Source organism: Anas acuta, chromosome 2 (assembly GCF_963932015.1).
Source record: "Anas acuta chromosome 2, bAnaAcu1.1, whole genome shotgun sequence".
Classification (NCBI taxonomy): domain Eukaryota; kingdom Metazoa; phylum Chordata; class Aves; order Anseriformes; family Anatidae; genus Anas; species Anas acuta.
Window position 1 is genome coordinate 2,983,182 of NC_088980.1, and position 22,678 is coordinate 3,005,859.

Here is a 22,678-nt window from a genome sequence, read left to right on the forward strand (position 1 = left end):
CAGCCTCATAGACTGGGCTTCTTAGGAAGCAATTTGCAGAAGTGTCCAGTGATTTGCAGAGGTCTCTTTGTAGGGGTACATGCAAAGCATCCCACAAGGCCCTCTGTAAGCCTCAGCACTCTCTTCCCCAGTAGGCAACCCAGTCTAAAAGGGTCCAAAACGGGGTACCTTAGAACCATCCAAGTCTGTAAGCCCTCCAGGGAAACTTGAGAGCAGGCAGGAATTAAACAAGCTGAAGCCAGAGCTTTGGTGACCTTGTGCTGCACTGAAAACAAAGTGGTTAAAATACTCTTAAATCAACAGCCCCATCAGGTATTAGTCCCTATTAACCTTCTTTTGCCAGATGACTTTCCAGAAGCTCTCTTCAAGTCATAACGAGCTGCTTGTCTCCTGCTACCAGAACCACCCAGAGAGGAATGAGGCGACCTGACAAATATACTGCACTTTCCTGTTATCTTTGCTAAGTCTCTTGCATTTTTATATGGCACCTTAATAACCCCTCATTTCCATTACAAGTGCATGCTTTCCTTCTGCTTATCTGTATCTCTATACACTCCTTCTCCATTCCTGCAGCCACACCGCCTCCGGCTACAACCTGGGGAGCTCTCCAGAGCTCAACAGGGTCAGGTCTGCTTAGTAATGGAAGGACAGTCCCATAACTTGGTAGGTGGCAGGACGTGATTCACGCGATGGCGCTCCTCCATCTGCGTCAATATTGAACTCGCTGCCTTAAGTTAGGGGTAGGAGAAGTAAACCCAGTGCCCTAATTTCATGCAGTCATTAAGAGATCGGCTGCAACTTTCTCAAGAGACAAACTCCTAACCCCAGTGCCCGGGGCCAGATTTCAGCTTTGCTCTGCCTGCCTACATTCCCCAGGTAGTTACGATCAGATACAATGCTATTTGCTTCCTGTTGTGTGCTGTTAAGTGGTGGCTGCACTCCACCCCAGGGGTGGCTGCATTTCAAAAGCAGGGGAGTGATTACCGCATATACAGGCTGTAAAAGGCATTGGGCTCTTTCTGGGAAGAGGAGAGACAAGTATAGTCGGCGCTTCTTAAGGCAAATCCTATCAATACCCTCCTGGAGCTGGAGGCTTTCAGAAAGGGCCAGCACCAGTGGAGAGCTGAGGTAACAGACCTGGGATTTGGGCAGAACTGGGTACCTACAACCAAAGCTGTGCTACTGTAACCCCATGTTCAGCCATGCCCAGCTCCTGGTAAATGCAGAAGTACTGCAGACTCTCTGCATTGCTCCCTTCTGAGACCATGGCTGCTGATGAAACCTGGGTAGAATCCAGCACTTGTGGGCTCCTAACCCAAGGCCACCCCTCTCAAACCCACACAGGACAAGGCTTTCTGTACCAACACTGTGGCTGCAGCTGCTTTCTTTTAAGTTCTAGCATGGTGAGGCCATGTGGACAGTGGGATCTCCACAGCATTCACAGACACCAATTCAGTGCCTGCAGCTCCTTCCCAAGTAGCCAAAGGCCTGGATCAAGCCTCTGCCACAGAGCAGAGGAAAAAGGCTTTAGCCACCACAGCTATCGGGCAGAAGGGGTGAGGATGAAGAATCATCATCTTCCTCTCCTGTCTGTGGTATAACATCATATCAAAAGCTTTCAAGATGAGCTAGGCCACAGTTGGAGAAAGTAGATGTCTCAGCTGTTTCCTGGTCACTGTATCCTCCATCTCTCTGCCAGGTAGTGATGGGATTCATCCCACCAGCTTGTCTGACTGGACGTTATGAGAAGCCTTTGCCTTTCACGAACCCAAGCACTGGCCATCAGAGACACCATATCAAACTCCCACTCCAGGGTTCTGGTTTCAGGATCCCATCTGGGCTTTAGCAAGGGCAAGAAGCCAAATCCCCAGTCCAGTTAGAACTGGACTCACCTACTCATGCTCAAAAGCCAAGCTTTCACACAGCTCAGGAGCTGTACGGTCACAGCTGTGGGTAGCTGAGATCCTCCAGGCTGGACAGATGCTGAACAAGGATTTTTCAAAATCACACTGTGGAACTGAGGGTTCCTGCATTTTCCTTTTTTTGGTTCCAGCCCTCAGTGACTTACTAACCTCACGGTGCGCACTGACATCGTGTTCCAGGACATTGCTCATACCTTCGGCTTGTAAGTTCATGCACATTATTTGATTTGCATATTGTTGTGTTTGGTAGTCTTCCCAAAGCAAAGAAGCACTGCAAAAGGTCTTGCTTAAGCCTTCAATCCAGCCGAGACTTCTCTGCAAGCATGCAGTTTTGATTTCCCCCCAAGAACGTGTTGGATTTGGGGCTTGGCATATTAAATTGTCCATGTGTTAGTAAAACCTGGAAGCATCCAGAAGGTAAATATTAAGCCAAAATGCCCAGGGAAAGCTCAGATCAGCAAAATGTGGTCCAATGAAGGTTTTAGAGGATTTATGGAGGTACCTCGTAAGATGATGCAAAGCTCAGTGAAAGTTGGTGAAGCTGCATCAGCTGAAAACTTAACCTGCCTTCTTCGTTCTATTCGCTGTGCTATCCTAATCATTCAAAAGGCGTCAGGCAGCACTCTTTCTTGGCTACCTGGTCTATAGGCAAGACCTATAGCTCTTGTGGGTAAAGGCATATGAGGTTAAGGGAGGCAAGTTATCAGAAAAGTTGCCACCTTTGAACTATCTCAGACTCAAGGATTTGAGACTAGCCATTTTCATGATAAAAATGTCATTTTTGTGGAAGCCAAAAAACATCGCAGTGGTGTTTTCTGAGGTGCAGTGTTGAACTCCAAGGTCATTTTCAAGTGAGTGAAGAGAAAGAATGAAAAAAAAAAAAAAAAGTGATGATTTGGTATATTCCCCTTTTTCAAAGCACTTTGATAGGTTTTCATTTCAGCACATTGTGGAAAAAGCACTGGAAACCAGGAAAGCCATACTAACACTGAGCTGCCCTCCTCCTCCCAGCTCTAGCTATGACAAAAGTCTGTGAAGGAAGGTCTCCACAGAGACCAAGGCTCATCAGTCCCTAACTATGAAATCTTTTGGCTGATCCCATCCCACATCTGTAGCAATAGGCAGAAAAGGAAAGCTCATTCTCAGTCCCCTTAGCCGGAGCCTTCATTAGGCAAGTGAACCAAGCTTTTGGTGCACGCAAGTTGCTATATTTTGAACATTGTCCCAAGGTGAGCTTGCGAGGCCAGGAAAAAGAAGGTGGAGTGTGGGGACAGTATTTAGTTTACACAAAAGTCAGGATAGAGAAGTATCAAAGCACCCTGATATTTTTCCACCTTCCAGCCGTCAGCAGCTCTCCCAGTCAGTGGGTGTTGGTCCCACCATGAAGGGTGATGGCTGGCATTAAGCACAGATCTGCATTCATGGCCCAGCTTCTACACATCTGAAGCCAACGTTGCAGCTTTGTGTATGGCTACTTGGTGCATTGCCAGCAAAGGACTGCTTAATGGCTGTAGTTTGTATGCCCTGTGAAGCTCATTTTTCCACTGCTTTTTGTCTTCCATGGCCCCATCCTAAGATCTTAGACAAAAATGCATTGTTTGACTTCAGTGAGCTTGCATCAAGCCTGGTCCTCTCTGCATAGGAGCTCATATCCATAAAACCATTTCTTTAGACCACAGAGGAGAGTTTCCTGGCCTTCTGCTATGCCCTCAAGAGAAGGTGTTCACAGCTCTGGTCACGGCCACACATAGCCCTTTCATTGACCACTATTCCTTGATTTCTGTCTCTCACAGCTACCAGGGAATCAGCCTTTGTCCATGCCATTGCCTCTGCTGGAGTGGCTTTTGCAGTGACCAGATCCTGCGCCGAGGGCTCAGCCACCATCTGCGGCTGTGACACTCGCCACAAAGGCTCCCCAGGGGAAGGCTGGAAATGGGGAGGCTGCAGCGAGGACGTGGAGTTTGGGAGCATGGTGTCTCGGGAGTTTGCTGATGCCCGGGAGAACAGACCAGATGCTCGGTCAGCCATGAACAGGCACAACAACGAAGCTGGAAGGACCGTAAGGACATTTATTTTCACTTTCTTGATCTCCTTTACTGATTTCTTACCTGACACATTAGAAACCTGCAGCGAACATCCAGAGGGAACTGAGGCAATAATCACACCTAAATCTGGGTTGGTTTACTTTATGAAGTGATGACATGAGGCCCACAAAAGTTCTTTCAGAGAGGTGGTCAATGGTTCTCTATGCCTGGTCTATTGAAGCTAAAAGTAAATTCATCCACTCAGAGTAAATGCCTACCTTGGAGTTAGTTGTACAGACATCTCTGTAGTGAATGGATGAAAACAGGCAGTGCTAGGGTGGAATTTCATCTCAGCTGAAAGTAGACATTTGAAATAGCTCAGCTGAACGATGCCTGTCTCCCTCCCCTGGCTTCAGGCAGGAGAGCTCTGAGATGTCTGTACTGTAGGCATCTGAAGTTAATAGAAATGGACCATAGTTTATGGGCAAGATTCAGCTGGTTAAGTGAAGACATTTAAGTATAACCTGAGAAAGTTATTCTGAAGCATCCAGCTTGTCTGTGGGTAGCTACCGGGAAAGACTGTGGGTCTGCACGTCTTCTGCCCCCTTTGATCTGACGCCTTGGACACCCACGGAGCTCACAAATGGCATTAGATTCTTGAGTTTAGGAAATGAATCTAAGTCTGAGTGCAACTGTCAGGCAGGAGATGCGCATCCAGGCCAACCTATGAAAGGACTTTGCTGCCTGAAGTGAGATTTCTGTACCCAAATGTACAATTGCAGACCCCTTGCTTTATACTATGGACCTATAAAATCTACAGACATCTCAGCTTGTGCCCCAGAAGTCCCCAGCATTTGTACCACTCTGGACACATTGTCTAGAAAGTCCCATCAGGATGGAGAAGGATGAATCACTGGTGTCCACGGGGTGCAATCCTGCAGGAGCCCTTGCAGAGAGCCCAGTGGTTTGGAGTCCTTTCCCCTGGGACCACCATCCTGCCCTGTAGACTTGAAAGTGAGGAAGAGCAGGAAAGCATTTCCCACCACCCTTCTTCTCAACACTCTTTCCCAGAGTATTTAGAGAAAATGAATGAGAATGTGACTCTGGTGCCTCCTGATTAAACATTGACCATATCACAAAGCCAACTAGTCTGTTTTCACTTCAGACAGACACTGAAAAACTATATAAGGGAACTGAAAGTACTAAGTCTTGCCCTCCTCACAGTGATTGACTCACAAACAGTGAATTTTCTTTGTAAGGTGGGAAAATCCCAATAACAGGGCATTGTCTTTTTCATCTCAAGAATACCCTATAAATGCCTGAAGAACTTAATCTATGGGAAACAATTTGTGAAATTAAATCGCAAAGCTCCTGCTAATGGAGACCATTCCACAGCACCTGTAAGATAACAGCTTTTTTTCCTCATGCAATAAATTTGAATTAGTTCATCCTTCAGTGGAAGAAAAGATACCTCACTGCAATCAAAAGAGGTTAATGTGGTCTTGTTCCCTCAAGAGCAGACCTTACACATGCCTAGGAGAACACATAACTGTACCATGAGACATAGCAAATCAAGCACAGTTGCACAGGGCTAGGAAACCTCTGTCCTTACTAGGACTTTGCTGGGAGCTCCTCAGGTGGCCAAACCCCTGTGGAGTTACCCCACCTCACACCACAGGACAGCTGGTCTGAAATAGGGGGTACAATCTTTCAAAATAAGATACCACCACAAACAAAAATTGTCCACAGTGAGGAAGAATATAAAAAGTAATGTGGTTTCCTCAAGCACTGGCCCAAATTATTCCAGGTACCTCAAGGTACATTGCTGGTGGTAGTTACTGGGAGAGCTAATGAGATAAAGAGGACTGTGGAGAAGCTGTGGAAAGGAGGGATTTCCCTTAAAGTGAGAGTCCTTGGAAAAAAAAAAAATGAGCTGTGAACAAACATCCATGTGATCTCAGGCCTAGAGAGAGCTGACATTGAGTTATTCTTGGATGTTTTACAAATTTCAAAAAGTAGGGAGCAAATGTCCCATCTGAAATCCTTTGTTTTATAAAGCATAATGTTTGTCATTCTCGCCATGCCAGCACTCATGGGGTAGCTGTTCCAGGCCTCCATGCTCAAGTGTTTCCAGCTAAACCTGAGCCATAGGCAATGTTTCATGTTATGAACTCAAACCCTACCACCAGGCCAGAAGCTTTGATTAAGTTCAGCATGATTATATGAACCATACATTTTGTGGTTCTCTCTCATCACTAATTACAACCTCCTTTGCGGCGTGTGATACTCCGTAAATAACACAGGAAAGCACCTGGTGAACATCAAGGTGCTGATTCATGGCAAATCTTTTGGACTCAGGCTGGCACTAGTCTGTTCACGTACCCAGAAATTTGCTGATCAGCCTGAAAATGCAGATTATCAAGTAAGTTGCATAAGGCTTGTCTCCCACCTCAGAATACTGGAGGGCAACACCTCTAAAAACCTTTAGAATAATTTCATGAGTGGTGAGAGCACACAGCAAACCTCTAAGCTCAACAATCACCTTTCCGTCTACTCTAGCACAGTTCTTTATGTTGAAGTCTGAGCCTTTCAAAATCAGAAGTTGGGCTCCTAATTTTTCTTTGAAATGTTTTTAAAAACATCGTGCGTTTGGCTTAAAAATAAAAAATAAATTACTTTTCAGGTTTCTGAACATAGCCTAGAGGCTAGAACCTTGTTTGCTTAAATAAACATGCAAACATACATAAAAGATGGAACTCTGGGCTGGATGATCAGGCCATCTATCATTTATTTAATTTCCAGTGGAATAGCTATATATTCCACTTATGAAAATATTTGTTTTAGTAGGTTTCTCTGTTCTTTGCTTTTCTGCCTAGATGCATCTGAATTGTATTCTTAGGTGACAATACTGCAATACTCACACATGAACATTGATAAGATAAAAATTAGAGTGTACAGATCACTTCAGCCCTTAGTGAAAGCACTCAATAGATGCTTAAAGTTGGGGTGGGAATCAGAGATAGCTACTGAAAATAATAAAGTTGTGAAACTTTTATTTGCCTCAGACCCCTGTATCTGTGCAGTGCATTGACTGAAGGATAAGGTGGTTCTTGTTCACAAGTGTGCAAATATACCTATGAAAACACTCCAGTTCTTTAGGAAATCCTGGCTAAATAGCAAAATGATTTGTGTTTTGATTACAGGCTAACGTCTTCCCTCTTCTTTGCCTTTCCTCTCCTTCTCTTTTCCAGTCTATCATTGAGCTCATGCATCTGAAGTGCAAATGTCACGGCCTCTCAGGCAGCTGCGAAGTGAAGACCTGCTGGTGGTCTCAGCCAGACTTCAGGGTCATCGGTGACTACCTCAAGGACAAGTACGATAGTGCATCTGAAATGGTGGTGGAAAAACACCGGGAATCCCGTGGCTGGGTCGAGACCCTCAGGCCCAAATACAACTTCTTCAAGGCTCCAACTGAGAAGGACCTGGTTTACTACGAGAACTCTCCAAACTTTTGTGAGCCCAACCCTGAGACAGGTTCCTTCGGGACCCGTGACAGGATCTGTAATGTCACTTCCCACGGGATTGACGGTTGCGACCTTTTGTGCTGCGGCCGCGGGCACAACACGAGGACTGAGAAACGGAAAGAGAAGTGCCACTGTATCTTTCACTGGTGCTGCTATGTCCGCTGCCAGGAGTGCATACGAGTCTACGATGTCCACACGTGCAAATAAAGTGGGCAAAACCCTTTGCTGGGCTCCAAGTGGAGAAACAGATTCGAGCCTACTTCCTCTGAGGTTGCAGACATGAGAGAAGTCTACTTTTTGATATTAAAAGAATAAAAAATAAAAAATAAAGGCTAAAACTGGTTGGATAGAATAGGTCTAATGACTTCTGGGCTATCCCGAGGTACATCTGGCAGTCACACAAGTTATGCCACAATGATGCATCCTGTAGGAGACAGTGGCTTTTTAACTAGCCGACGACACAGAGCTGGAAAGAAGAGCATCAGCAAAAGCATGGATTTGTTCTGCTCTTGCCCACTTGAAGTGACTTGTGTGATTAAGTGTCCTTTGAAAGACTTGCATCTTCCTATATATCTCCTTTTCCCTCAGCCAGGGAGAGGCTGTGTTGGCCAGCAGCACTAAACTTTCTGAGATCTATCTACATACCCAAATGGCCAGACTCTGTGCATAATATGAGCAACAACAACAGCAGCAAAAGAAATAAAAGCAGATAAGTTAATGATTTTTTTTTTAAATGCACATTTTCCTTTGCTTTTGCCCTGGAACCAGAGAAGTCTACAAATATATTATAGAGCTGTAGAGTGGACAGGCTCTTCGCATGAACTTTTTAGCATAGTAGCTTCTGCCAGATTTGACACAGGATGCAGTGACACCTATAGAGTGGGAGGGAGGGAGAAAAGAAGGGAAAAGGAGAGAAAGAGAGAGGACTGCCGATGGTTTCCTGCAAATGCCCTATTGGCACACAGGTGATGTGCATGGTACAAAAAATTTCAGTGCCTGATAAGTGAAGTGAAGAGGACTCGGTCTGTGCATTGAGGAGACAGTCCCATGATGGACATGGTGCTCCAGCTGTGGCTCAGCCAACGAGTCTTCCTCGGAAAAAACAAGAGGTGCAGGGTGATTCTCCTCGGGCTGAAGTGCAGCTGGGGGTGGGATATCTGACTCCTGAGCACCCCAGCTCGTTCCAGTAGAGGAGGAGAGGGAAAGTGTTTATCTCTCCCACTCCATTACAGAACACCATCACCAACAGTGGAAAGTGCACTTAGTCCATCCACTCTCCGCACCCCATACAGGCTTCCCCCGGGCACTTAGCAAAACCCTTAGACCACAAGTCTGTCAGGAACATGACTCTGAAGGACTGTTTGTCACCCAGTAATTTACGTGATGGTGAGCCAACCCTCTCCCCCCGCAAGTTGGAGCAGTTTCAGACTCTAGACAAATTTGGTTCCTCGCCTAATTTCTACAGCCATTCCCGTATCTAAAAGTGGCCCAGGTTAAAATGCATGGAATCCAGACTCTGAATGAGCCCAGAGGTTGGACACGGAGCCAAATCCCAACTGTGCAGTGCTGCCCCGTCTCCACTCTTCACTTCCAACTGCCCTTCTTTGCACGCTGCTCTACTTCGGGTATCAGATCAGGACTGCCAGTTTACAGAAACACCTCTCACTTCTTCTGCAGGCATCAGGGCTTCCTTCAGCCATATGGGTATCAGGCCTGAATCTCAGCCCATCTCCTTGGTATTTACAGCACTGTAATTCTGCTCTTTGCTTGAGTTATTCCTGGTCAATACCAGCATAAATGAGTGGTGAATCGAGCATGGAATCGTAGTCTATTTAGCCTCTGATTCAGTTGCCCTACAAACTCTTTGATTCACTCATACCTTTGAGTTCCTATCTTGGGAAAAGGACTAAGGATTGGCATTTTTTTCTTTCCTTTCATTCAGGGAGGGAGATGGGTTGTGGTCTAACTCCCAGTGACCCATAAGAGTCTTTTCATGAAGAGTAAGGCAATGTAATCATGGTTGTTAGCTAGTTCACACCTGGATATCTGTGCAGTGAAATCAGAGGGCTCTTCTCTCCCAGCATGTCAGCTTATTCCCAGAACAGAAAGAGAAAGAGAGACTATGCAGAAGAGACAGGGAGCAAATAGAACTTAATCCCATCAGAGAGAAAGCAGGGGAAATGATGCCTCCAAGGGTTGACTCCATGAGTCATGGCGTCTCTCAGGACTACTCCTAGGCTGGTACAGTTTATGCATCACCCTATGTCTCAGGGCTGTGCCCAAGGACATGAGGAAGTTTTGTGTATTGGTGGAGGCACTTCGGTTAACTCTCTGCAAAAAAGCTGTAATGAAATGAGGGGAGAGATACGGGAGGGAGGGAAGGAGAGAAGGAAAGATCAAGAGAAACAAAGAAAGAAATGGGGAGGAAAACGATTGATCTGTATGCGTAAACATTGCTTGCAGTGGATGGTCACAAATCAGCTGATGAAAAGCAATAGGTCACTAAAAATAGAGACAAAGATGAACCAATGAATAGAAGTATGGCTGATTTTTATAATACTGTCTTGGGAAAAAGGAAAATCTGATCATTGTAACAAATAGAGAAGGAGGCCACTGCAGGGGGAAATTGCCACAGTAACCAATATTCAAACACAAGCTGTCAAGAAAGAAAACACTAAAGGAAAAAACATACAAGGTGGAAGGCATTAATTGAAAAAAAAATAGACAAAGGAAGTTAAGTCTGGTTTACTTAATATAACGTAGTGATAGCAGTTGCAGTGAGAGATGTTAGACATGTCATGCCAAGGACTTGTGTCAGAGATTTCTGCCCCAAGAGTGAGGATGCAGATCACTGCAGATCATGTTCTGTCTCGGTCCATTGACTTCAGCAGGACCACACCCGCTGATTTTACCCTGATATCTTTAAACAGAGTGATTTCAAACTCCTTGTTTTACAACATGCCAGTGAAGAAATGGGTTGAAGGATTTGACTTCTTTGCATGGGGGAGTTGAATTTTAACCCCAACCCATCCACAGCAGGCTAACATTCACAATTTCTGCATTTTCACCAGAACCAAGCTCAATATCACTAGCATGTGAAGCTCTTTGAGAAGCATGGAAACAACAATAGCTAGGCATCTCCTGAGCAATTGCTTCTTAAGGTGAACAAATAGATTTTGACTGCAGGAGTAGAATTTACTTCTACTCTACTTTTCTACTAGGATCAATGGCAAGACACAAATAAGTGCAGAAGGTGATTCATCATAGCCTAGGATGGTATCTAAGCTAGGTTTGGTAAATTGCCTTCTGGATGAACCTCTGTCTTTCCTCCAGCTTTAGCTGATGAGCTCATACTAGATGATGAACTTTCAGACTGGGTACAGTCTGATGATGTGAAGTCCACCATGAGTCAAAGAGGTGAAGCTACAATCTGATTATCAGCTGAAATTGGCTGGAAACTGTACTCCATTCAAAACTGGGCTTTTGAAGGAGCTCAGTGCTCAGAGACTTCCAGCCTATTTGAGGGATTTTTAACAAAACCTATGCATATTTGTTAGGTGTTATTATGTAATTAGTCATCAACTAATGGTAGTAAGGGGTTGTATAGTGTAAGGGATGGAGCAGCTGCTAGAGAAGTCTATGAAAAATGCCTGTGTGAATTCAGCTAATGACCCCAGGTGCATCTGAGGGTCCTAGTCCCGGGTCTGTCTCTGCCTAACTATGTGGAGGGGAAAGGGAGAGCCTGCTAGGAGTCTGGAAGCAAGGGACTGCTGAGTACACGTGCTAGGCCTGCATCTGGCTCCACAGCTTTGGAGAATTCACTTGGGGCATTGCTAGTTTATGCACATGAATTCTGGGAATGTGTTTGAAAAACTAAGATCCCACTCCACTGTCTACTTTTGGTGTCTCATGTCAGGGTTCCCATTGCAATGATATCAAAGACCAAGTCAATGAGGAGTGAGGTGCTGTCTCTCCCTGTCCATCATCTTGCCTACGATGGGCCTCATTTAGGGAACGGTCTAAATACAACCCAAAGCTGCCTTCTGCCTCAGATTCTCCAAGTCTTTCAGAACGGTAGGGCCTTCCTCACATAGAGGACTTTGGGCTACACTCAATAATACAAGCATCTAGTGACATTTGAGGTGCCCTAAAATATCCCATTGGGATGCAGCTGTTGCTTCAATGCCATAGGACTCCCACAGTCCTGTGTCATTTGTACTAAATCTGGGCAGATACGTTAGAGACCATCGGGTACCAAAAAGGACGTGAGATGCCTATTGTAGACAGTTGAATTGTTCAATTGCCTGGCAGTGTGTTTCTGTAAAAATTTCCCCTCCACATTAGTTTGTGACAGTTTCCACAAAAGGAAAAGATCATTCATTTCCAACTCAAACTCCATTTTCCATGGTACCCTTTCCCTCAGTCTTCACGTGTGGTGAGGTTTGTCCTCAAGCAGATGGTTTTTATCAGGGATGTGCCTGGCAGTACCAGGGAAAAGGGAAAGGGTATCATCCAGCCAAGTAACACAGATGTAAAAAATGAAAATAAAAAGGAACATAATTTAATTCATCTTACATGCTGCTATCCAACTTTTCCTTTAGCTGAACAGATGGGTTTGATTGGCCCATCAGTTCCGCATTCAACCTCATTGAAGTCAACAGAGTTATATGCGAGGGGTGAATTTGGCCTCACCTCTTTTCTTTCTGTGAAAGAAATGGAAGGTTTAGGAGCTTTTTGTTGTCTTGGTTTAGTTTTAGAATTTGGGGATTTCTCTTTCTCAGAGAAAAGAAAAATGCGGGGAGGGGAATGCATGACTTTTCTATTACTGGACTCCTGATGTATTGCACTGACAGTCTTCTCCAAAATATTTTTGAAGTCTCCAGAATTGTCTCCACTGCTTACAAGGGGCTTTATTTGCACAACCAAAGCAGTCAGGATTTAATCTTGGGAGAGCACTGCAGGGACAGCCATGTCACAAAATGCAATCTGGTGCAGAAATCTCCGAGTTTGCACCAGTCATATCAGCCCCACAAACAGAAATGCTGTAATCTTAGCTGGGCACTGCAGGGTTTCTGTGTTAGCTAATCCTCATAAAGAAATTTTGTCTGGAATTCAATCTGAAATATTTTGGGTGTTTTCAGTGCATTCAGTTCTATTGCTATAGAAATGTCCATGGATTGTAATGCATTTGTCATGTGTGTTCATATGCTTGTACTTTCCCCACCCCTAATTTCAAATACAGAAGAAACACTTCCTCATTCTATGAGCTCTGGGTCACTTTTTAGCTTCAAGGGGAGGTTTCAGTGCAGAAAATCTGTGTTTTGGTGTTCCAGGGGATATTCTGGGTTACAGTTTGAGCACACGGCAGGAGCTGGGAGTTTTGAATCTAGTTCTGGGTCCTGTGCTATGGAAATTACCCCAGCCTTCCCTTGATGCCTTAATGATAAGCTTCAGGAAGATATATAAGGCCACAAAAAATGCAGCAAATCAAATTTCCCTGCAGACACCAGCCATTGTGCCTGGTTAGAACTGACAAACAGTATCAGCTTCCCATCAGAAAATGACTCCTGGCTCTGCCAGAGACCTGCAGAGAGCTGAGGCTGCTGAGAAGGCGATGCTCTGCTCTCAGTGGCACAGTGAGGTGTTCGCTCAGGTCTGTCAGTCGTGTGTCCAGGCAGATATTTGGGAAAAGCTGTAGAGAGAGTGTTAGAGGATGGGAGAGAAAGTGGGCTGGGTGGGAGGAGGTCCCATCTCTTCTTCATCTCTGTATTTCTTCTGTTCTCCGCTCTCCCTCCAAGATGAAACTAGGCTGTTATAGTAGGGACTTCTTAGTATGTTAAAGTCTCTCTTCTAGATTTCCCTTATCTCACGGAACAGCAGCAGTGGGATCCATCTTGCTTTTTGCTCAATCGTTTTTCTTCATGTCTTAACCCCCAGTGCTCACGTTCCCTGCCCTCTCCTGTGTGCTCCAACAAAAGCTGCTGATCTGCACTTCATCACTGCTCAGCCAAGGGACAGGACCCTGCTGCCTCAGGTCTCTGTTAGCCACTGCTGGGTGTAGATGTGTACATTGGGTTGGAAACAGAGGCTCCTTTGCTTCCTTTGTGAGAAATGGGTGTTTAGCCCTCATTCCTGATGTTGATGGTGGCTGTGTGGGCTTGGGCAAGTCATTCTGCTCCCACTTCCCTGCAGTTTCCAGAGGTGTCTTTGATGCGTCTCCACCTTGGAGGGGGAGATTTTCTCAAGAACAAACGTGAGGCCATTATATCTAACTCCCAGGCACCAGGGGTTGGGATTCAGGACACAAAGTGAGATGCTTTAATGTAGGCACCTACAAGTGAGGTCGGTGCTTGAACTTCCATACAAGCAATGATGATGGGATGCATTTGCCTAAACATAGCATCTAGGGTTGAATTGAATCATTGAAGATAGGCATCTAGAGTCATTTGGGATGCCCCAGGGTACCCCGCTGGCTTCTAGCAGCTGCTCTGGAAGAGTGTGGCCTCCCTTTAAGTCCTGTGGCATATCTGCCAGCCACATGCAGATGTCTCAGAAACCCCAGGGCATCCCAGATGGCACTAGACGCCTGTGCATGATCAGCTCAGTTGATCTCCTAGTCAATTGGCAGTGGAGGCTAGCAAGTAGTTCATCTGGCCAAGTCTAAGTGTCCACTATAGGGCAAGGTGAACCATTCTTTAGGCCCCACTGGTTGTGCTGACAATTTCCATCAAATACCGGTGTTTAGGCATCTAACTCACACAGAGACACATGCTTGCAGGCATCTGCAATTGTGTGTCTTAATCTCTGAGCTGGACCCCACTCCAGGTGCCTAACTCTTGTGTCTTTGGAGACTCTAAGATGGAAATCTGTCTGTGGGCCCAGTTCTGCTCTCCCTTAGACTGACATATATCAGGAGGCATCATTTCCATAATGCCAGACTTACAAGCATATCAAAGGGAGGGTGGATGTATTCTGGAGGAATGATTATTTGAAACCAACTTACTGACTGGTATGTGATGGGTTTGACCCCAAGGGAGCATCTCTGCTGTTTCTCTTGGTGAGCACATAATGAATATTGACAAGTCCCACCAAGTCATCTACAGGCAAAATCTTGCTGTTATGTGAATACCATCCAAATAGAGAAAGCTCCTGAGACACAACAGTCACAAGCATCTTCTCCACCTAACTTTGTCTCTGCAGACCTTGCTCTTTTTATACATGTTCTGTGGACCAAGGGAGGTCTTGGACAGCTCTGCATGAAAGTAGAGAGTGGAGAAGGTGTGAGGAGATGCTTTTTTCATTTTCTTTTATTTTTCCAAGTTTCTTCTTATTTATTAGTATTTATTTATTTCTCACTACTCATTCCACTCTACCAAAAAGCCTGAAGGCACATCTGCTACATAGGCTAGTAAGCAGCTGAGTATCACCCGTGTTTTTGAGGGAAGGCACTGTTTTGTCAGGGACCCTTCCTGACGCACTTGCCACCCACTGCTGCCACTTGCAAAGCACAAGAGGCCCAAGCCTTCCTGAGGCAGGCTCCCAAAACCTCCCAAATCCTCCTGTTTGTGATCAAATCCTCCCCACTGAAGCCTCCATTCCCACTGATAAGCATTCCTCCAGACTCAGTTGCCCCACTGCCTGCCTGTCCTCTACTGACTGCAGCTCAGCCTTACGCCTCTTCATCTTGGTGGAGACCCACTCTATCTCTGTCTCTTACAGCATCATTTCTGTCACTCCCAGGCCAAAACCTGCCCAAACAGGACCTCTCATTGCTTTGGACTGTCTGACAAGCCCACTAGCAGTGTGGAAGGCATAAAACACAACCCTGTAGTAGCACAGGGGATTTCCCTGTGGTACGAAACATGCTTGTCCAGAAGTCAAGGACAAGTATCTTCTTGCGGGTGGGTTTTTCGCTGTTGCTTTCCCTTCCCACAGACTGTCTGCCTGATTACATCTCCCTGTTCAGAGCTACATCACTGTCTGTAACCCTTCCCCAACCTGCCCCTGCCCTTACCCCACCTGAGCACCCCTTTGTACAGAATGCATGTATGATACAACCTGAAATTCCAAAGCTATTGTACAAAGTAGGATTGTCACCTTTTTTTTCCTCAGTATTTTGTTAAGTCTGATGATTTTTTTATGATTATTTATTTTATGAATAAATGTATATATTAGTAAGAGAATATATTTGCGGAAATAACTCATCGGGACAGTGTTGTTGCTCTGCTGTTGTGCTTGTGACCTCATTGGCTTTTACCCTATTTTCTACTGACAGCACACTAGCAATGTCTTGTAACTGTTTTTTGTTACCAGTTAAGTTTGATAGATGTGTTAACTTTATAATGAAAATTAAAAAAAAAAAAAAAAAAAGCATTAATTTTAATTTGTGTTTGGATGTTTTTCCAACCGTTCTGCAGTTCTGATGGGATGGTATTCCATACCATAGGCTGAAATGCAACTGGGGAGAGGTAGGGAAGAAATATATACATCTTGTCCTTGTAGGACAGAAGCCATGTTCTTTGGAACAAGAGATGCCGTCTGATTTGGTGCCATTTAACCCATGCCCTGCTGTGTGGTAGATGTCAATTCTGTTAAGAGTAAAACACTCAAACTGCCATGAGCCCATTTCTCAGACGAGCATCACTGGGACAGGGAGCCAGTTTCCTTCCAGGAGTCCACATGTAATGTGAAGAAAGGTGGCCAAAAGACAGCATCTGGCTTCAAGCATGGGGAAGACGAAGAGCACCCATGGGGTTACTGATGTCTGAGAGATGGTGCATGGTGAACAACTGCTACTACTTAGGAGACATTCAAACCACCCAGCTTCGGCCCTCACAGACCAGACATCTTCTCCAAACCAGCCCTTGAAGACCCTTTATAGGCAATGGTGGAGGGACTTGAGCACACCTATTCATCCTATTTATGTAAAGCATGGAGCTGAGATGATATAAATCACCTTCCAGAGATGTCTATTTTTCTACAGCGGTTCTAAATGAACACACCTACAAACAACAAAAGAACTTTTCCTATGGGAAGGTTCTGGGAGACAAGTAGCATACTGTGACACCCCAGACATAACATCCCCCCCAAACATACACCCACACCTTGCTTCAAATGACACAGGTCAAACACCACAGAGGGCTCTCAGCATACCGGACTCAGCATATTTTCCAGAAATAAATTATAAACATTCTTATTAAAGAGCCCTTGAGATAAGTTTGTTTGTCAAGCTGTGTTGCCTGTTTCTCCTGGTTCAAGCAAGAGCCCTTTCTTTTGGCTTATATAGGAAAAAATAAGAAATCTGTGGACATCTTAGTCACTCTTACCTTCTCCATGAGGGCATACGTGCTATTAACCCCTACAGGCCATTTTATGAACTAGAGAAGAAAGTCTGGTGTTAATAACCCATTGCTGCTCCATGGCTTGGAATTTTCACCTTTCGGGATGAAATGCAGAAGTCCTCTCTTTTGCAGAACAGTCCCTTTCCTTTGCACAGGTAGGCAATATATCCAAACCAAGGTCACATTTAGCTATGCCAGTGGACTTTGCTCATGACAACCCAACTCATAGAAGTCAACTAAAACTGTTCTACTACCAAGTGGCAGCTCTTTCATACTCAAAACCAGGGGGTCTAACCCTATCTCCTAGCATAATTTAAGGACTGATGCACACACAGGCCTTGATGTACAGGGGGAGTTAGACACCAAGTTTCCTTGTAAACAGGGGAGTTGGGATATTGGCATTTCTTTGATAAACAGCACATTGAACTTGGGTGAAGGTTTGGCTTCCAGCAAAGAGTCAGTACTAGACTGATGAGACTACACCTCCTAAGCCATGGCCAAGTTCACATGCCTCATTGCTGGCAGTACCACACCACCTCTCCTGACTTCTCTCCATGCACAGACATCCCAGACATACATAAAAAGTAACTCAAACAAGTCTGAGATGTGCCAGATCCATAGCTCATGTGTAAATTGGCTTCTACCTGCAGAGCCCAAGGCTTCTGAGAGCCCCCAGTGTCCTTGTGCCTGTGCACCCGTCTGGTGGAAACAAGCCACCTCTAGTCAGACAAATATGCATATGACCAAGGTATCCAAAGCGTCCACAAAGCTGCAGACTTGCCACACAGGCTTCATTGATTACAAGGAGTGGGTTTCAGCTCACAGACTCAAACACAAAAATGTCGGTGCCCACAGAACCACAAAGAGGCATATCAATGCCCTGTAGGCATTTCGATCTGGAGGATCCTGCCTGTCCTCCAGGTGCTCTCCCTGAACTGCCATGGATCTCCTGCAGATCTGTGTCATGTCTGGCAGCTCCAGGAAGATGTCTCAGATAGCCCAAGACATGCCAAAAGCAACAGACAATTAAGATCAGGCAAGTGAAGCGAGCCAAATGTCCCCAAGTTTGAACTTTAAGTTTCTATTTTTGGCAGTAAAGCCTAGAGAGAGCTTAATTTCACCATAATGTCTGAAAGCTGCCTTACATCACTTATGGCATCTGCAACATCACCTGGGCTTGGCACAGGTAGCACTACAGACCCTTAGGAGACCCTTGCCCATTGGAATGAAAGGTGCAGACCCAGGAGTTGCCTTAGATGGTACTGGACACTTGTGTTTAGGCAAACACATTGAAACTTCAAACTCCACTGGTTGTAAAGGGAGTTTAGAGTCTCTGAGAACATGTACAGCTCTCCTGCACATTGTTGCCTAAATTTAGATGTTTTAATCTGCAAGCTGAATCCTGCTTTTACAACACAGCATGCTTTGAAGCTGCTAAAACCAGCAGAAAGCAATTCCTGACCAGCAGCAAACCAGGCCATGAAGAAAGAAGCTGTGACCCAATGTAATTTTAAAGCCTTGCCATCTCATTGCTACCCAGCCTGGCTTTGGAATTTGCTTACTGATCTCTTTTATTTGCAGGTGTGGAATTTTTTTCCTCATCGTACAGTCATTTGGAGGCACATAGCCAGATTTGCATTCCACAGGGCTACAATCCGGTCTGGGATTTGCCTGCGAGTGTCAACAGGTGAAGTGTTAACTAATGAACTTGGTGGTAGTGTTAAGAAGAGGTCAGCTCGGTTTTTCTTCAAGTTGGCTTCATGCAAGGCCAGCAGGGTTAGGGAGAATTTAACAGCCATCTAAAATAGATCTGTGCTCTGAGCCTGACCCTTTGAAGCCTTGTTCCATCCTTCCCAGTGTGCGCATCTCCTGACATCCTAAACTGCGTGCCCTTCTGTCATAGGAGAGGCACAGCAAGGCTGTGTTGAGCGTCTCTCACCCAGCAGTTGATATCTGAGAAATGAATGAGTCCTGTGATTTTTTTTTCCTGGGATATGCAAGATTATGGTGGGAAACAGTGGTGGTGCTGCCTTGTTGTAGTGAGAATATCTTTCATGCAAGCATCCGAGGTCTTGAACCTGTTTTTTCTGTCCTAGTCAATGCTGCTGGGTTATGCAGGCACTGTCTTTCATCCAGGGAATATCAAGGTCTTTATGCAAGACAGGATAGCTTCAGTGAGAAAACTATCCCAGAACAGCCGCGCAGCAAGGACAACAGGCAGCATATGGAAATCCACGTGCAAGCCTCCCCTCCCCACTAGACAGAATAGAGACTTGAACATGGAGCCAGTACCCCAGCTGAGTCACCAGCCATTCCTGAGTGACTGATAGCTCCAGCCTTGTCTTGAGCAACCTTACTGGAACTCTAGTTTCAACAAACTGCTGCTTTCCAGAAGAAAAATATTTCCTCTAAAATTGTTGCTCTGTTTCTCATACTGGTAGCTGGTGAGCAATACACTTGAATTCCAAGTGCTTTCAAGAATAAAGAAGTAATTCAAGTCCCACACACTCTTTAGACCCAAATTCACAGCCGAGGTTTCACAGTAGCCTTTGGCTAGTTTGTGTGAATGACGATGGGTGGGTTTTTTGACAAAGACTTATCACCTTCACACGTGGATTGAAATGACACACAGCACCTTCAAACACCCAGCAGATCGTTTTATCTTTCACAATTGCTAACTCAGGCCAGAATAGCAGGCTGGACTCTGCAGATTTCTCAGGAGCATGGTTTCTGCCCTGTCAGTTGGGACAGTAGGGCATCTCAACGAGGTGGAGTGGGCAGGACAAGTAAATAGTCCTCAATAGGTAAGTGAAAGACTTTGGAAGATACTAACAGCTAAATCAATAACCACACTTGTTACTGGTTCAAATGCGGACTGGTAACACCATCCCCCAAGCTTTTCTTTCTGGCCGTGTCCCCCGGGAGGAGTTTGGCACATGGAGGGCTGGCAAGGAGCTAACCTTTAGACTTGTTAATGAATGATAATTGAGTGGCCCTCGAGAGCTCTGAATAAGTTCCCTGGCTGCCCAACTGCTGTTACAGGCTGGCAGGGACTGCTTGACACACCTCGTCTCAGCAGCAGATGTTGTTCCTGCAGGGGAGAGGAAGGTTACACATTAAAAGGCAGCAGACACTCCAAATTCATAGGGAATAAACTGCAACTCAAAGGCTGGCTGTGCAACTTTGTTAAACTATTTTTTTCCCTCCCCTTTAATTAGGAGGGTTCAATATCTGAAGGGCACAATGAGATCTGGGCATTATTGTTATTCTGATAGTCTCAATCATAATCATACTCATTGTCTTGTGACGGTGTTCTCAGTGCTCATCACCCCTGAAGACCATCCCCTGTGCTTGGTGATGTACAAACACAGGACGAGGAGATGCACCTTGCTCTAAAGGACTTCCAAGGCCAAGCTATCTGTTTTTACCTAACCCTGTTTACATCCATCAGTGATTCTGACATATAAAAATACTTCCTAGACATTACTGTAGGTTGCCTGAGCCAGTTTGCCTGTTCATACAACAACCAAATCCAAGGAGGCCACAAAGTCATACCCATCAAGCAGATGTCTTTTAAACCATCTGAATGTGAAAATAACATTAAGATAGTAACAGTGACATTGGCTTAACTAGAGAAAAATGAGGTCCACCTTTCAGCAAAAGTTATCAGACATGTGATGTCAAAGAAATTATTTTTTTCACTTGAGCCTTGGAATTAGTGCAAGTCAATGAAAAAAGCTAGAATTCTGCTAGCTCACCAAGCATGTGGTTATAACTTGCTGGCATAAAGAAGGTGGGAACTGCCTGTAAGCAGAGGCCATAGGTTGCAAGCTTCAAGAAAAAAATAAAATCCTAGAAGCAGCCAGGCATGGGAAGATAATACGTCTGATCAGTGAATATAGAACAACTATCCACCATATCTCACAAAGCTAGGAGACATCCACTGCAATCAAAGGGTCAAAAAGAAACAGAACAGGTGCTATGCCTCATAGCTTGACATAGTGGGACTCTGCCGCAGGGGTCTGTGGATATTTAAATTTTCTTGAGTTTGAAAAGCAACTAGACAAAATTAATTGAGGAAAAATGCATGAAGATTTTTTTAAACTCAGAGATGTAGCTCCTCAATCAGAAATCTCTATGCCAGAGGTTGCTGGAAGTTGGGCATATGCCAATGGAAGTATCACCCTCTGTTTGTCCTGTTCTGCTCTTCCCCAGGCACTACCCTTGGCCTCTGTCAGAGACAGGAGATGGGGCCAACACAACCTGCTGTCTGATCCAGTGTGGCTGATCGTATATTCACTGAGATGTAAATGTCCATGAAACAAACTTGGGAGACAGTAATATTCTTCCTACACTTCAGGGAGGAATGGCTTTCAGGAAAAAGGTGATTTATTCTTTCGGTCTGGCTAAAGAACTTAAAGACTGGGTTCATTTCTCCTAACTTTGAACAGTTTAAAAGTTTAACTGCTCTTTACAGCCAAGGGAGAGATCAGGACATGTCCAGCCAATGATTTGCATGACCAACCTTAGAAGTCTGCTGTAAGAGATGAATCTCCCTCTAGGGGTGACTCTCTTCTCCCTTCACTAAAAAGCAAGCCTAGGCTGACTAAATTGGACCTGGGCATCTAACTTTTAGTAGCCTAAGTTAGGGCAAATGAAACCCTCCCAGAACTGTAAGCCTCACCTCAAATTTGCAGGAATCTCAACTGTGGAGAGAAGGTAGAACATAGAAAAATTATATATATATGAAGCACTAAAGAAAATGCATGTATTTTTCCAAATTATATTGTATAACTAAATTTTGATACCCAAATGTATTTTGGACCCTCAGGTTTACATTCCAGCTCTTGGCCCAACAATAGATTTACTTGAGAATTTTAGAAATCTACAATATTCCCCATAAGAAGGAAAAGCTCTTGAAAATCACAGGGCATGCAGAGTGAAGTCCACTTTTGACTACAGAGAAACCTGTAGCTGGAGATGCCAAAGCAAATTTCATTTCTGACCCCCAAATGGCCTTAATGTCTGTCCAGACCATGAAACAATATATCCTTAATGGGAGTGCTCTGAACAGACTCTACTCAGCTGCTGAAGAAGCACAAAAGGTTTGAGTTGAGTCAGCCAGATTTTGACTCTGTGGTTGCAAGGAATCTAGGTAGTTCAAACCCAGCACTCGTCTTGCTAAGCCTTCCTGTCACAAGAAGTCTTTCAGAGTACGCCAGAGGTGGTGAGTAGACTCCTCTTTCAGGTCCAAAGTAATAAAATCAGCGTTGTCTTTTCACTTCCACAAGAGGTCTTCTCAACAGATTCAGGTGCTAGTTGCAAATCCAAATTGTGGATGACTAAGAGTCTGCAAGTGCCACAAATTCTACTCCTACTGCAGTTTTTAAAGACAAACAGGAATATGTTGGGGGAGGTGAAGTGGACCACACCAAGAAGAAAGGGAAAAAAATCTTTGGTACATTTCATTCCTAACCTGCTGTAGGCTGACTACCAAGGAAGATAAAATAACCTGTCCCCTTGGGAACAAAGTCATTCACAGCTTGTGAGGATGTAGGGAGCTGTGTACTTACATGTATTCCTGGTCTGTGATCTCTAAATGTCAAAAAAGTGCAATTTCCCCCTTCATATAGAATATTCTAAAATGTTATACTTCCCCTGAAGTCCATCTCAGACACTGTGAGCAATGGTAATGCTTTTACAGTAACTCCCCTTTCATATTTATTTACAGGTTCTGGGTTACCAAATTACTTGTGGTCTTTGTTCTTAAACCCTCTCATTAAAGTCCACATAAAGTTCCTCTACTTCTGACCTCCTAAGTGACCTTCTTATTGCTAATCTTTCAACACTGCTGTCATGTCATGGGC

General features: G+C 44.8%; 1 protein-coding gene across 1 annotated transcript in view; it reads left to right on the forward strand.

Moving 5' to 3' along the window:
- The window catches only part of WNT3A (Wnt family member 3A), a 93,894-nt gene extending 78,105 nt beyond the window's left edge, over positions 1-15,789 (forward strand). Inside the window, exons 3-4 of the mRNA XM_068673210.1 lie at positions 3,716-3,981; positions 7,198-15,789. Of these exons, the coding sequence (XP_068529311.1) occupies positions 3,716-3,981; positions 7,198-7,677 (746 nt within the window). The 3' untranslated portion in view covers positions 7,678-15,789. The remainder of the gene's footprint in view (positions 1-3,715; positions 3,982-7,197) is intronic.
- Positions 15,790-22,678: the final 6,889 nt, after the last annotated feature.